Raw genomic sequence first — 14499 nt, forward strand, 5'->3', positions numbered from 1 at the left:
AGCTGAATGGTAGGTGTTGTGACAACCCTCTTGCAGCTGTTGTTCAGTAGCATACAAGTGATCTGGGACAACGAAGCTTTAATATTGTGTGTGACAAGTTTTGTGCTAGCCCTTTGATTCTGGTGGCAGACCGGGGTCCTCCCCTCTGGCCTATTAGGAAAGAAGTCTACTTGAACTTCTTTGGCAGATCCCTGAAATCCATGAGACAAGTCAGCGGTGTGTGGGAGAAGTTTCTGACTCTTCAGCTTTATGATAGCTCCATGCTGCTTTTTATGATTTTTACATTTTGGGTATCCAAGAGTTAGAAATTTTGTACAAAAAAAAAGAAACCCCTTTAGGAGAGGAAGAAACAAAATTTGACTCAGGTTGAGACTGCACAAAGGCATCCTGGTGGGGGGAGCAGGTCTGAATTAATTTCTGTGACTTTAATCTGTGTATCTAATTCATAACGTTATTATTTGTTCAAGTCACACCATATTTTTCTGCTTTGCTAAGCCTTCATTTCAGGAGTTCTGGCTATGTATCTATATTTTTATGCAGCATAATGTGTTGTCCAGGATAACTGGAAAATGAAATCTGAAAGGCATTTCTTCAGCATGTGTGTGCAGATACCAGCTTGACAGATAAATGTCTGTAATGATAGATCATTGTTTGATGTGCCAGGAAATCAGCACTTCTGGCCTGACTTGTCTGATATTCCTTGAAATCACAGGACATGTGTGGGGATTTTTTCCAGCTCACTGTGAACACTGTTGTTTCAATGGGAGAAGGGCTTGGTAAAAAGACCTTTACTTAGGGTGCTTTGTCTCATGCTACTATCTGTACCTATTTCCTCTCTGCCTGTCCTCTGGAGACTTCCGACTTGCGTAATTGTGTTTGAACATAATCACATTTGTGGATCAAAGAAAATGCACAACCTTATTGTCGCAAGTTAATTGTTCCTGGAATAATTCCTACAGGTTGTCCACAGTTGCCTATCTCAGTGATAGATTCAGATTCATCATTTCCTCCCAGCTTCTGTGCTTTCCCAGCTTCTTTGGTTTTATTTAGCCACTTTAGTTGGCACTCTTGGAAGCTTTGTCATTACCTAATGCAGCAGCGAGCTGACTGTTGCCAGTAGCTACACCTTACCTCTACACGGGTAAGCAGTAAACCTGAACTTTCTGTCTTCTGTGGCAACATTAATAATGCATTATTTTTCCTGTAATTACATACATGCACAGAGGTTTGGTGTTTGTTTGTAAGAGGAAGAAAGGAGATGGAGGTGGAGGGTGGAAGGTGGTGGAAAGAGCTACAACTAATTACTAATGCTGACTAGATCCCAGCTGCATTAGATTTTTAATTAGCCCATGTCTAACCCTGATAATCACTATTGAGATAATACTAGCATTTCTTAAGCAGGCTAGTTTAGAAGGGGAATTGTATTGTCTGCTCACACCTGCCCTGTGTAGTGTTACTAGCACATACTCAGCAACACAGGCCAAAACTTTATCCTTTTTTACTTTTAAGATCACTTCGTTAAATTTTAGTTATTTCGTGTCCTTCAAGGCAGCCTCAAAGAGTGATTTCTGCGCAGTTGAGCAGGGCTGCTTTCCTGATGAAATCATGAACTGATGCCTAACGAAGGAAAGGAATGTAATATACAGAATTTAATGTATTTTTCAAGTGTTATTAACAAGACCTTCAGAGAGTCATTTCAAATTGATCAGTGAGGCAGGAGCACCATCTTCACTCTTCGGGGCAAAAGGAGTTCAAAATTCAAGACACCCTGCCTTTTCCTTCATTAGCTGATCTTCAGGCTTCTGGAATAAGTAGAAACAATGTTATGCCCATGAGTATGTGTGTCAGCCTGGTCTGCCCTGGGGAGCTAGGGCTTTTCCCTGTGGAGCTTATGCCTTTAGAATCAGATCTATTTTGGTCACATCCTTGTTTTCTCCTGTAGTATGTACAAAGTTGTTAAAATACAGTCCCTTTATTGAAAACCCTGAAGGAAGGACATAGGGTTTAGTGTGAAATTGGGAACACAGAGAGGATTTGTTGCCCTTTGGCAGCTTGTAATTTAATTGGAGTTAAGCAGCAGTTAAGCAGGCAATTTTTGAGCAAGACCAAGGCATCCCTCAAGTGAAGCAGGTATTAGATCTTCACTATTGCTGTGGCTGAGCAGGCTGAAATCTCACCAGACTGGCAAGAAACTTGGCCGCATCTTTGCAACAGTCAATGTGTGAAGGAATGGTAGAGTTTTCTGGGGTAATTATTCAAACTATGGCCCTGATCAGAAAGGGATTTAGGGACACAATTCACCTCGTCGCTGTGTGTACAAGCCAAGGTGCCCCTTTTTGCTTCTTGCAGCCTGTAGGTGCGCATTTCCCTTCCCCACCATCACGAGCACCCTTCCCACCACAGGCATAGCATACCTACAGTGGTGTACATGAGGACAGCTCTATTTTATTTGACTTTTTCTCTGGATGGTAATTTGGCTGAGCTTGGCTGTGAACATGGGATACAGGGTGACCTCAGCCCTGCCTTCAAATACTCTTTCAGAGTAACTGCATTTGTTCCTTAGGCAGCCTCAAGAAGAAGAAAACAGTCTGTCCCCTCTGCCCCTTTTGTCCTGTTGCCACTCCACAGCCTCCGTGGTCAAACACAGGCAAACATAAGGCACCCCTGCAGAGATGAACTGCAGTTTGAATGCAGGAAATGCTGCAGGAATAATGTATCCATCAAACTAAATGATGATCATTGTGAACTCATTGTGATACATACGTGCATATTAGTGCATAAACACTCAAGTCACATACTATTGTTGTCAGTAATGGGGATTAGAAATATCTGGGTTCTGTAGCAAAGGCTCTGTTTACCTGCCTTTCTCTGTCCTGTTGTGGGCTTTAGAGACCTGGTTTTTTGTGCTGTCATTGCCTCCTATGCTCCATTTTCCAGTTGTCCAGTGTCTTGCAGAAGGAGATGTTTCTAAAGCTGCACTACTGCTCTTACACCACCCAGCAGCAATGGCCCACATTGCCCTGCGCTGTGCATGCCTGTGTGTTGTGAATGCAAACAAGTTGTAATGAATGTATTTTACCCTGGTGTGAGGGTCTTCTTGCTGTCTGTAGCAGCACAGAATCTGCTCTGTAGCTTTGAACTGCCTCAATTAAATGGGAGTACAGCAGAGAGATTTCTTTAAGGTTTCAGAGTTTCCTCTTTGCTATTTTCCTCTGTTGCTCTTAACAAGACCCAACCTGATGCAGGAACATTAAAGTCCTGTGTATGAGAGGAGTTAACTACCTTATTTCAGTTAAAATTTTTATTTCTAAAAGTGAGAGTTTTGCATTTGTGCCAGACCATATACAGCACAAAGAGAGCCTAGGTGCAGGGGCGAGAAAGATGTGACGTCTCAAAACACAGACTGGGTTTTGCATTCAAAACATAGCTATGTAGTAAACCCATATTTGATTAGACTACTGAAAACTCATGCCTAGACATAAAATCTCCTTTGTCATACTTATTTGAATTCTTCTTAATTATTTGCTGGAAATTGACAACGTTTTCCAGGCAATGCCAAAGGAGTGATTCATGCCTTCTATGGCTTTCTGAATGCACTAAGAAAGAATATTAAATATTAAATGTCCTTTATGATGCTAGGATTCTGAGGCATGATGAGAACTGTCGATTTTGTTGTTGTTGGAATTTTTGCAGTTATAAATACTGTTGCTTATCTGTTTTAAACAGTGAACATCTCAATTCTGCTAACTTGAGCACAATCAGGCTACATGTAGACACAGTCAGAGCTGAACCAACCAGTGTAATTGAATTAACATCTTGATTTAGGATAACGTAGATTAAATTCATTATTTGGTGGTATTTGCAGAAAGCTGCTAAGCATACCAGCTCTTGAGGTGAAATCATAACATTTTCTGCAAGGAAAATTCTGAAGCTTGCAGATTCTGTATGTATAACTGTACTGTAAGACGTACTTTACAAATCTAAGCCAGTAATATTTCAATGTCCTATCATTAATACCTGTTTATTTAATGATACATAAAAGTAAGTATCTTCTATGCAGTGAGCTGGCTCTGTATCTTTGACTTCTTTCTTTTTGTTTTTTCTTGTAGCAAAACTATATGCATACGCTAGAGTTACTCTATGGAAAAGTCCAGGTGTAGTTTAAATTTTGAAAATAGCATTTTAAAGTGAAGTAAGGTTTGATGCCTTAAGTTTTAAACAGCAGCAGTTGGGAACATGTGCAGGTACAAAAAATAATTCTGTCTTTACAAAAAAGGAAAAGTGTACTAAATACAATCAAGATTTTTCAGAATAACATGTATCTTGTTGGGATCTTCTAGGAGCTTCTATCTAAATTAAGCCTAGATTCAGGAAGAGCCTTGGGTAATGGTTTCACTATGTAAAGTCTTTGGTGAGAAGACAAGGTCAAGGAACTTGTGTCCTCTGGAGGATGGTCCTGTCCCCGTTCTTCCAGCCTATACATGTTTATGGGGCCAGGCTGGGAATTAGTTGGTAAGCTTGCCCATTAAAAAAAAAATCTAAACAGAAATTATTTTTAAGTCAAATGTCAGTTCTCTGATCCAATTGAGAGCCTGGCCACATGAACAATGTTAATGAATTAGTGCAGGAGAACAGAGGGAGCAGAAAGAAAGGAGAGACAGGGAACAGGATGATATTGCTGCCAAGCTGTTTGTCATGAAACCACAGCACTGTGCTCCAAAATACCTTTTCAGTTCCTGAATTAGGCTCTGATTCAAAAAGGCACTTAAATGTATGATGTAGCACATCTCTAATCAGGAAGGCATTTCACTGCTTGTTTAACTCCATGCACGTTTAAGTACTTTATTAACCAAAGGTCAATGGGGGAGGGATATTTCCTTGATTCAGGGCTTTCAGGACCTTTACTCAAATTGTCAGTGTCCAGTGGCATCCCCAGCAGTAGTGACACGGTGGATATGAAGGCTGACCAGCACAAAATCCTGCATAGCCATGCCTGTGCAAAGTAGCAGTATTGACACTGTCCCATGAACACCCATGAGAAATTTCTTCCATAGGAATAAAACGGCTCAAATGCAGGCACACGGATGCATTTGAGCACTAAGGTGGGTGGGAGTTAGTGAGTGAGCCTGGGCCAGCTCACTGCTACACTGTGAAAATAAATAATCACAACTGCCCCTGCAGGTCTGCTGGAGACTCCAGTGATGGGACGAAAGTGGTGCCAGATCTGAAAAAACGAAACAAAAACAAACAAACAAACAAATGCAAAAAAAAAAAACCAGAAAACTGCACATGGTCTTTCTTCTGCTGCTTCTGCCCCCAGGCAGAAGAGCCTAGCTGAGTGCATTACATGTCTTTGCATCCCTTAATGCTCCTTTACCACATGGCAGAGCTAATTATCATTAGGCTGAACAGTTATGGCAGGGCTCATCCCAGTTTTCTGACTGAGCAAAGGCTGGGAGAATGACTCAGTGTTATTGATGAAAACCCCTGACATTTGTGGTTTGATGTTGGATTTCTATGTCTTGTGTAGTGCCACTAGCTCTGCTTTTGATTAGGATGAAAGAAACTCAGTGTCTCACATTTCACTTGAAGATGAAAAGACTCAGAAACCTTTTGGTTCCCCTGAAGCAGCAGCCTGGTTTATGGCAGTTTTCAGTTTCAGTTACTGGCTGTAGCTATTTAAAGTATAAACATCTCTTGAAGCATCCAGTGTACTTTTGTTGTTTTTTTCAAATCACTGTTTCTGCAAGCCACAGCTATTAGATTTACAGAAAGCATGTTCCTGGTGTAAATGCCTGGTGTAAAAGTGATGGAGTAAAATGTGATGTCAATACAGAAAATGCTGCCACAGAGGCAACATGAGCTCTCCCAAATGTTTTCACAAGCACTGAAGTTTGTATTCTGTGCTCCAAACATTTCCAAGAAGTGTACTACTGTGAGGAGCTGCTTATGGCATACTTACGTGGGCAGTGCAGTAATTCCAGTAGTTTTGTCTTGAGGGTATGGAGATGGTTTGGATACAGCCTCTTCAATTCCCTGCCTCCTGTGCTGTCTGAAGGTAGGGGGTCTTCCCACAGCAGCCCTTTTAGACCAAATGAGTTAAGCACACTAATGATTCTGCTGACATTGATGTATTTATGTCTAAAGCTAAATATGTGCTTAAGATATTACTTAATGTACATGTTTTCCTGCATTTTGTAGCGGGCTTGATGTTTCTTCTCCTCAGCCACATATGGCTGCAAATGGCCAGAGGGCTTATAAAAGTAGAGGGGGGAAAGGTGGTGGCAATGGGCAGAGGCATATAAACAGCACTAGCACATGTGTCCTGTTTGCTTTCCATCAGGTGAAAAACGGGATGTTTGTGTGCAAGTGACAGCCTGTCCCATTTTAACGTTTGAAGTTACAATGACAGGAGGAGTATAGAAGCAAAATGAAGTTTTCTCCTTGTGCCATTTGAGCTGAGAGATGAGGTTTTTAGTGAAGGCTTTTGAAAGGGCTCAAAGGGAGATTGCACTGGAATCAATCCAAGTGAGATGGATTAAGGAGGAGAGGTAGGTGAAGCGCTGAAAGGAGGAATGAGTGAATTGTTTGCACCATGTGTGGTAGCCTACTGTTCCCTCACCATGATGGCTGACAGTGATGCTGCTTATTGGGCCTGTTCACTTTCTTTGGGACCCCCCACCCCATCTTTAAATAGTGCACTTATTTAATTTGAAGAAAGTGCCTGCAATCAATAAAAGAGATCCTTTTATCTTCCTCATCAATGTCTTGTTAATGAACATGCACTTTTTTTTCTTTTTAGCTTCTTGGTTACAATGCTTTTAATTTCTCAATGTATGGGAAAAAAAAAGGAGTGCAATCAAACACATGGTGGAGCAGTTGATGCCATGTATTACTGCTTGCTTCTTTCTGAAGAATTGGCATGTTCTTAAAGGAAAGCAGTGGTCTGGGGGGAGATTGCTGACCCTGCACTGATATGTGGTCCTCTGAGCATCCTTTCTGAAGCTGTGATCCAGCACAGCTATGAGTAACCACTTGTGAAGACATACTTCACTTGCCTACTGTCCCAGTATTGCAAGAAAGTAGATAATCCTTAGAGAATCTTTTTATGGACTACTGGGACTTTATTGAAAGCAAGTGGATATTTCAAATCGAGCGGCTTCCATGAGAATGACTCGCCAAGCCTAATTCCCAAAACCTGCAGTAGATTTGGGTCTGATCATGGCATGACTGAAGGGTCAGCTGAGTGAAATGGTACTCGGTACTCTAATTTGCAAGATGTTTTCAGTTACGATCTCATAGCTGTTTAAGCTTTGTTCACTTCTTTGTGGCTGGCCAGAGAGAGTGGTCCTCTGCAGTTTAGTAATATGAAATCTGCCTCCTTTTAGGACCCATGAAGCTGGAGGAATAAATACAGCCTGTTCATCCTCATCATAAGCTGGAGGTTAATGCTGACTTTAGCTTTCAGTCTCTCCTTGAGTCTTTTGGGAGTGGAACTTAACAAAATAACACTTGGTTCTTCGCAAAAACACTCCACAAAATAAAATTAGAGTTTTGTAAGCCTATGGTTTTCAACCTGTCACTTACATGTGGCAAGAGTCCAAATGTCAGTCACAGATTAGCTTCATTAGCGTAGTCACACTTCTTTTTCCTCTAAGCCAGAGAGACCCAAGCCACATAATAATCAGAAATAAATCTTTGCACAAGGACCTCAGCTAATGACAAACAGGCAAGTAATTTCCTTCCTTATCCTTCTGTATTGCCCAGCAGTGGGCCCACCATACTAAAAGTGTTACATCGAAGGTCATGCTCCCTCTTGCTTTCTTCCAGGGTCTCCCTTTCCGTTATGCAATTGCTGGCTCTTTTCCAATGTGCTCATCTCCTCCAGCCTGGGCCAGAACCCCATTTAAGCACAGCATGCCAGTGCTACCTGTCACTACAGAAATGTAAAAGGCTTAAAACTGCAGCTGCAGGAAAGTATTTCTGCATTGCTTTGGGAGGGGAGGGGAGCAGGAAGGGCCACCAAAACCAGCAAACTGTACCTTCAGTTTACAGTCGTATCTTCAGACTGAAAGTGAGAGACCATCAGCCTTTACTGTAGCCATGAGAGCTGGCACAAAAGGCAGCACACTCCCTTACCGACCCAGATGCAGTAAGGAGCATGGGCTTGCGTTTTTGTCCGAAAGGTCCCGAGAGGAGCCAGCTCTGTGCAGTATCAGGTTGCAGCATCATGGGCAGGCTGTGTCCTGGCCCTGGCTTTGCCCACCTGTAGAGCGGGGCCAGGGAAGCAGCCCGGCCAATGATTCAGCATTGCCTTTCTCCCCTGTTGGCTGGGGAATAAGGGGAGCCGCCAAGCACCTCCGAAGGCAGGGTGCTGCCCTGTCTTCTCGCCGCAAGCCCCAGCACCCTGCAGCTCCAGCGAGGCTGGGACGGCGAAGCGGCTCTGCAGGCTTCCCTGGGGAGGGGGACGTGGAGGAGGAGGAGGAGGTCTGAGTGGATCTGGCTGCGCGATGCTGAAGCAGGCAGCCTGCGCGCCAGGTCTGGAGGTCCTGCGGGGGAAGGGACCTGCAGCAGAGGAGGGTACTGCAGCCTGGAAGGGAGCCAGGCCCCACGGAGATGCTGTGGCCACGGAGGCAGTGGGAGGGGCTGGAAGTGACTGCCTGCCGGGAGGAGATGGTGCGGGTGGGCTGGGCCCTGGCTAGTGGAGGAGAGCGTGAAAAAGCATGGCGGGTAGCAGAAGCTACCCTGACTCCGTTTAGCCAGGAGGCGAGACCCCTTTGGCAAAACCCTCCTCTGGCCCCTGCGAGCTTATGGCCCCTCCAGCAGCAGGGTGAGGAGGGGAGCAATGCACCCACATGCAGAGGAGCCACTGGAAGTCTTCCCACCGGGCTCCTGGGACAAGAGGTTCTGAGGTTTCACAGGGCACTGTGCACGCAGAGGTGGCAGCCCATGGTCTGAACCGGTAATAATCTGTCCCTCCGTCTGGCTGTGTAGCTTTGTGCATGATTACTTTAACTTCATGGCAACCGTTGTAAGGAAGGTGCAAGATCTCCACCGGCATTTCTGTTCACCTCAGCACCAGAAAGATGTGAGCAGAGCGGAAACATAATTTAAAGGAGAGCAGTTAAATGTGGATAGGCTGGAGAGTAGTGAGGATCACAGGAGAAGATTGAACACAGCTAGTTTGCTCAGAAGACCAGTGTAGGGAAGATGTGGACAGGGCAGGGGATTAAACAGAAGCTCAGAGCAGCGTCAACAGGGGAAAATTGTCTTACTGGAAATAGAAAGGTTGAAAAATCAGACATGGATAAAGAAGGCAAGACATTTTTAAAAATTTGTGCCAAGCACTTAGATGCTGTAGTATCTCATCCATGCAATGAAGAGAGTATTTCCAGCTGGTTCTCAGCTTGTTTTCTGCTATGAAGAGTGATGCTTCAGCTTTACACCGGAGGAGCAACTTGTGTATGCAAAAGTATGTCTGGTTTTCACAGATTTATCAGTTAATCTAATAAGAGATATATCCTTTCCCTAGAAATCTTGCTTACTTTTACCCACAGACCACCACAGCTGTCACAGCAGTGCTGCATGATGTTACCCTTTCTACAGTGGCTGTACTGTTACTGCTGTTTGAGATTTTTGAGATACTTAGAAAGAGGCTGCACTCGTGCAGAATATTGCAAGATAAGGAGCACATGTGCTTTGTAATAAGAGAAGCCATATACGTAAATATGCAATGCAAGCTGTTCGTTCTGTCTGAGGTTACAGATCACATCATTAACCTGAGGACCAGACGCTTCAGTAGTTATGTAGACTAGATTGTATGATGATTTATCTTCTTACATTCTTGTAAAGAGTGTTATCACTGGCTGTGCTTTAAGGTAAATTCTCCAGGCACTTGCATGTAGTAGCATCATGATTACTTCAGTTGGCTACTAAAGCCTCACAGGAAGCTTTCTGATCAGACATCCATCAGTTAGTCCTTGATATGAAAGTCTGTGAAAACACAATGAGATTCATTGAGATTTTGATAAACTTTTTTTTATGTGAATGTTACTAATGTTCCCATGGAAGTTGGGGCGGGGTGAGGGGGAAGAGTTTGAGGCAGAGAGAGCAGATGGGTAGAGACAGACATCTTTTTGTCACTACCAAAAACATATAATTGCAAAGGAAATTATCTTTCAGATGCCTGACTAAGGTACCAGCAAAAAGGAGTTCAGGGCAATTTGTAGCACTTGATTCTTTGTTTCTTTTTGCATCCTGCAGACATTTATACTAAAGAGAAAGCAGGATTCCTGCTGCCAAATCTTCAATGCAAATGTTTTCACAAAGTCTAAGGAACTGGAAATTGTGTTAAAAGCCCCTCTCCTTTTATACATGTGTCTATATTGTTACACAGGTGTACTTTTCTGTGGGAGACAAAAGATACTGGGAAGAGAGCTGATTCTAATCTTACTTTCGTTGTGTTAACCGGACTGTTGATTAACTCCTGTAATACAGCGCACTGGGAGTTAGTGCTAGACATTGGTAGAGGTGAGTAATGATAGGCAAATCTAAGAACAAAGTGGAAGCCTTGTTAATAATAAAATTCATTGATTTTTTTTTGTTTTGTTGGACTAAGGGTTGAGTGAGAATATGGGCTAGCAGCACATAAGCTCTTGAAAAGTATGTTCAGGAGCTGGCGTAAGTGTGAAGTCTTTGCTTTTTTGGTTTTGGAAAGGAGGTTGGAAAATGGAATGTAAAAAAAAAATACACAAATAACTTAAATGCAAATTTGTCAGAGGCAGGAATGCTTTTGTTTTCTTTTTTTTTTTCCCCTCTGCTTGACCTAAGGTGCATCCCAGCACTATTCCTAGTGAACAAAACTTATTCAGGGGCTCGGAAAGACAAACCGTCTGTAGGTGTCAGGGGGGAGAAACTGCTGCTCCCCAGGGAGAGATCGGATATCAGACTGAGCGAGCCCAGTCCAGCCCAAAGAGCTCCCACCGACACCCCGTCCTCGCCGGCGAACCGTGTCATCGATGGCCGCCGCCTCTGGCCGCGCTCCGGCTGGGGAGCGGGAGCAGGCTGGCGCACAACTCCTGCCCACTCCCTGCCTTTGATTTGATGGCTTTTATTCCTCCTAATTGGATAAAATAGGAAGTCACTGACAGTCCTGCGTTGCTGGGTGTACTGATTTCCCTCAGACCAGCCCTGCAGAGGGAGGGGGATGGGATAGGGGAGGAAGGAGCTACTCTGTACATGAGGGAAACAGGCTGCGAGGGGGCTGGGGGAGCGGGGCGGGGTGGGGGGGTCGGGGGGGGGGGGGAGGAAGAAAGTGAATGAGCGCTCGAGAAGGACAAAGAGGGAGGGGAGAAAAAGGGAGTTACCACTGTCTTGGCATCGCTCTTCCTTTCAAACCTCTGTGTAATGATATTGTTTGCAGTGATGCTCAGACAGGGAGCACCTGCTGCTCTGTAATGATTCAGCCTCTTTCAGCCGCCGCTGTAACACGACAGGATGCTGCTGCTACTGTCACTTCTGCCGCTGCCGCTGTTGTTACAGATATTGCTTTTGCTCGTACTACCGCATGACAATTGTTTTCCTCGTCTAAGCAGATACCAGCCTCAGATGCTCAAGGTGAGAGTCTTGGCTTTCGCTCTGGGCTATTGGTTCACTTAATCCGGTCAATTTGTTCAGTGTTCGTGGTTTTCTTTCTCTTGTTACCCTCCTTTCCCCTGTTTTGTTTTGTTGTGCTTGCTTTTGGGGGGATGTTTCTTTCCTCCCACAGAAGAGCTGTAATTGCTTGAGAGACATTTAAGGAATTATAAAAGTGGCCAGCAAACAGGAGCTCAGTAACAGCAAAGCTACTCTTGCTTCAGAGGGGCAGAGAGAGCAACAGAGAGCTCGGGGGCAGGGGGGAACAGGGAGAGTCTAATTTTTGCTGTGCATTACTCCTCTCCCAGTTTGGATGATGTTGCTGAGCTCGGACATTTTGTTGACTTCCCCTCTGTGATTTTTGCAGAGCACTGTGACTATTATTACCATCTCTTTTTGTCTGTGTCTCACAGTAATGGACTGTGATAGAGTTAAGGCCTTTTGGAGGTGAGCTGTTTGAAAGCTGATGCTTAAACATGTCTGAAGTAGCTGCCAACACTTTCCCCAGCCCCTCAGCTCAGCTGAGCCTTGATGCCTCCCTTGACGGGCTCCCGGCTGAGGAGAATATGCCGGGGACCCAGAGAGAGGACAGGAGGGTCCAGGGGATAGCAGGCCTTGCCACGACCTGCTGTGTGTGCCTGGAGGCAGAGCGACTGAAGGGCTGCCTCAACTCTGAAAAGATCTGCATTGCCCCTATCCTGGCTTGCCTGCTTAGCCTTTGCCTCTGCATTGCTGGCCTCAAGTGGGTCTTTGTGGACAAGATTTTTGAGTATGACTCTCCTACTCACCTTGACCCTGGAAGGATAGGACAAGACCCAAAGAGCGCTGTGGATCCTACAGCTCTGTCTGCCTGGGTGCCTTCGGAGGTGTATGCCTCACCCTTCCCCATACCTAGCCTCAAGAGCAAGGCTGAAGTGACAGTGCAAAGTGACAGCTCACTCGTGCCCTCCAAACCGTTCCTCCAGCCTTCTCTGTATAACCACATCCTAGACGTTGGGTTGTTGTCCTCTGCCACACCTTCGCTGTCACCACCTGCCCTGGAGCCTACTACAGCATCTCAGGCACAAGCAACCGAAACCAATCTCCAAACGGCTCCAAAACTTTGTAAGTAGAAGCTATGTGTTTCTTTCCTTTTCCCTCCCACAAAAAAAAAAAAAAAGGGGGGGGGGGGGAAAGGCACGTAACTGTTCTGCAGCTGTCCTCAAGGAGGACGTGATTGATGTGCAAAGCTTAAATGTGCTAAGACACGTATAACATGGATTACCTTCTGAGGAGAGCACCTAGGGGCTTCTGAACTTAGTTCTGAGGTGCGCCTGGCAATGAAGAGGGTTTCATTTGGGACCTTTGTAAAGCACTTGTCCCACCCTTTTCTCTTCAATCACTTGTAGGGAAGTATGTGATTTACTTCAAGGGTTTATCTGATAGCTATTCCACATGGTTTATCAGCATATTTTTCTTATAAATTTGATTTGCGTCCTGTGCTGGATCTTCCATGTGTGTTCATTTTATTTGCCTTGCCTGCAGAGCACTTCTGCTACCTCCTTCCTGAAGTCTGTTGCTGGCAAACATCCCTGTCATCCTCCTGAAACACTCAGGGAGAAGAGTGGGAAAGAGCGACAGCTTATTTGAAGCAGTTAAGAGACTGGGAATTATTAATTTAGCAGTTAGCTTATGATCTTTCCCTTTCTCTGAAGAGCATAGCACATATTTTTTCTGCATCTTTCCCCTCCTCTAAGAGCTGATTCTTGTTGAACCTGTTTCTCAGACATTGCTTCATTGACTTTTGTAGGGCATTTCAGGAAATCATTCTTGCTGGTGCAGGAGTGGTCAGTTTCCAAATTAGTCTTTGCTCATCCTTAAATCAAAAAGTATAAAGGATACATATTATTTTCTCAGTAAATATCATAGAACATCAAAATACCGCATTGCTGAAGTGTAATTTCTTTGACATTCGTCATTTTAACCCATCAAATCCAGAGCAGATCAAACCAGCGATTCCTGAGCTGTGTAAAATTGTTCAACTCTAGTAAAAGAGAAGGCAGCACGCCATTGTGCCAAAAGCACAGGGCTGAGGTTTCCTTTGGAAAGCTGCAGTAATCAGAATGAGCAGCTGTGTTCCTTGCAAATTGCCTTGCAGGACCCCATCTCATTTATTCTCCCTTGTGCCCTCCCTGTAATGCTGCAGCATGGCCACCTTGTAGGTGGTACATACTGGACCTCACCCTGGAGCCCTGAAGTCACCAGAAGTTCGTTATTAAGTTTAGTCTCATCAGGACTGGACTCAGTATAGATATGTGGCAATTGGATTAGATAAAACATTTTGGGCCAACCATCTTGCCGGTGAAAATAAGCATAACTACAGTGATTTCAGTGGCAGTCCTTTCAGCTGAGAGTCAGTCTGAACAGCAATACCAGAATCCCTGAAAGAAAATTTTAAGTATTCCTGTGGAAGCCCTGCTGCCTTTTGCTTAAATAATGGCTGACAACCAGCCTTTGGATTAAAAGTAATTTGTCTGATGGAAACAGTGTAATAGGGAAATATTGCTGTGTGGTTAAATGATGGGGTCTTTGTCTGTGGTAGGTAAGACATTTTACTTGAATTATTGGTAAGCTTAACCACCTTTGCAGTTATATAGAACTATAATAAGTGATCTCTTTTTTTGTCGCTGATGAAAATCTTTTGTAGTGCAAATTTCATAAGTGACTTTAAAAATATGTCAGCACCTTTTACTTCATAAAGTGACCACGGTCAAAATGGCCTCTTTTGTGCAAGAGGGAGAAGCAACCAAAAGCAAGTTATGCCAGGACAACCCTCATCCTCTTGAATTTCCACTTGTGAGGCTAGCCTTTATCATGCCAGCTTCA

The 14499-nt window shown here is 44.2% G+C and overlaps 2 protein-coding genes across 4 annotated transcripts in view; both read left to right on the plus strand.

Moving 5' to 3' along the window:
* The window catches only part of NRG1 (neuregulin 1), a 181778-nt gene that overhangs the window by 67258 nt on the left and 100021 nt on the right, over nucleotides 1-14499 (plus strand). For 2 of the 3 annotated variants that reach the window (XM_086479315.1, XM_086479317.1), the window contains exon 1: nucleotides 12111-12738. The exons of the other annotated variant lie outside the window; for it this stretch is intronic. In XM_086479315.1, the coding sequence (XP_086335441.1) occupies nucleotides 12111-12738 (628 nt within the window). Of the gene's footprint in view, nucleotides 1-12110; nucleotides 12739-14499 lie in introns of those variants that run through there. 3 annotated transcript variants of the gene reach the window in all.
* Nucleotides 11497-11658, plus strand: LOC147413280 (uncharacterized). Its single transcript, XM_086480378.1, has one exon. The coding sequence runs from the start codon at nucleotides 11497-11499 to the stop codon at nucleotides 11656-11658; it is 162 nt and encodes a 53-aa protein (XP_086336504.1).

The sequence above is a fragment of the Leptosomus discolor genome, chromosome Z (genome assembly GCF_034619465.1).
Source record: "Leptosomus discolor isolate bLepDis1 chromosome Z, bLepDis1.hap2, whole genome shotgun sequence".
NCBI classification, from domain to species: domain Eukaryota; kingdom Metazoa; phylum Chordata; class Aves; order Leptosomiformes; family Leptosomidae; genus Leptosomus; species Leptosomus discolor.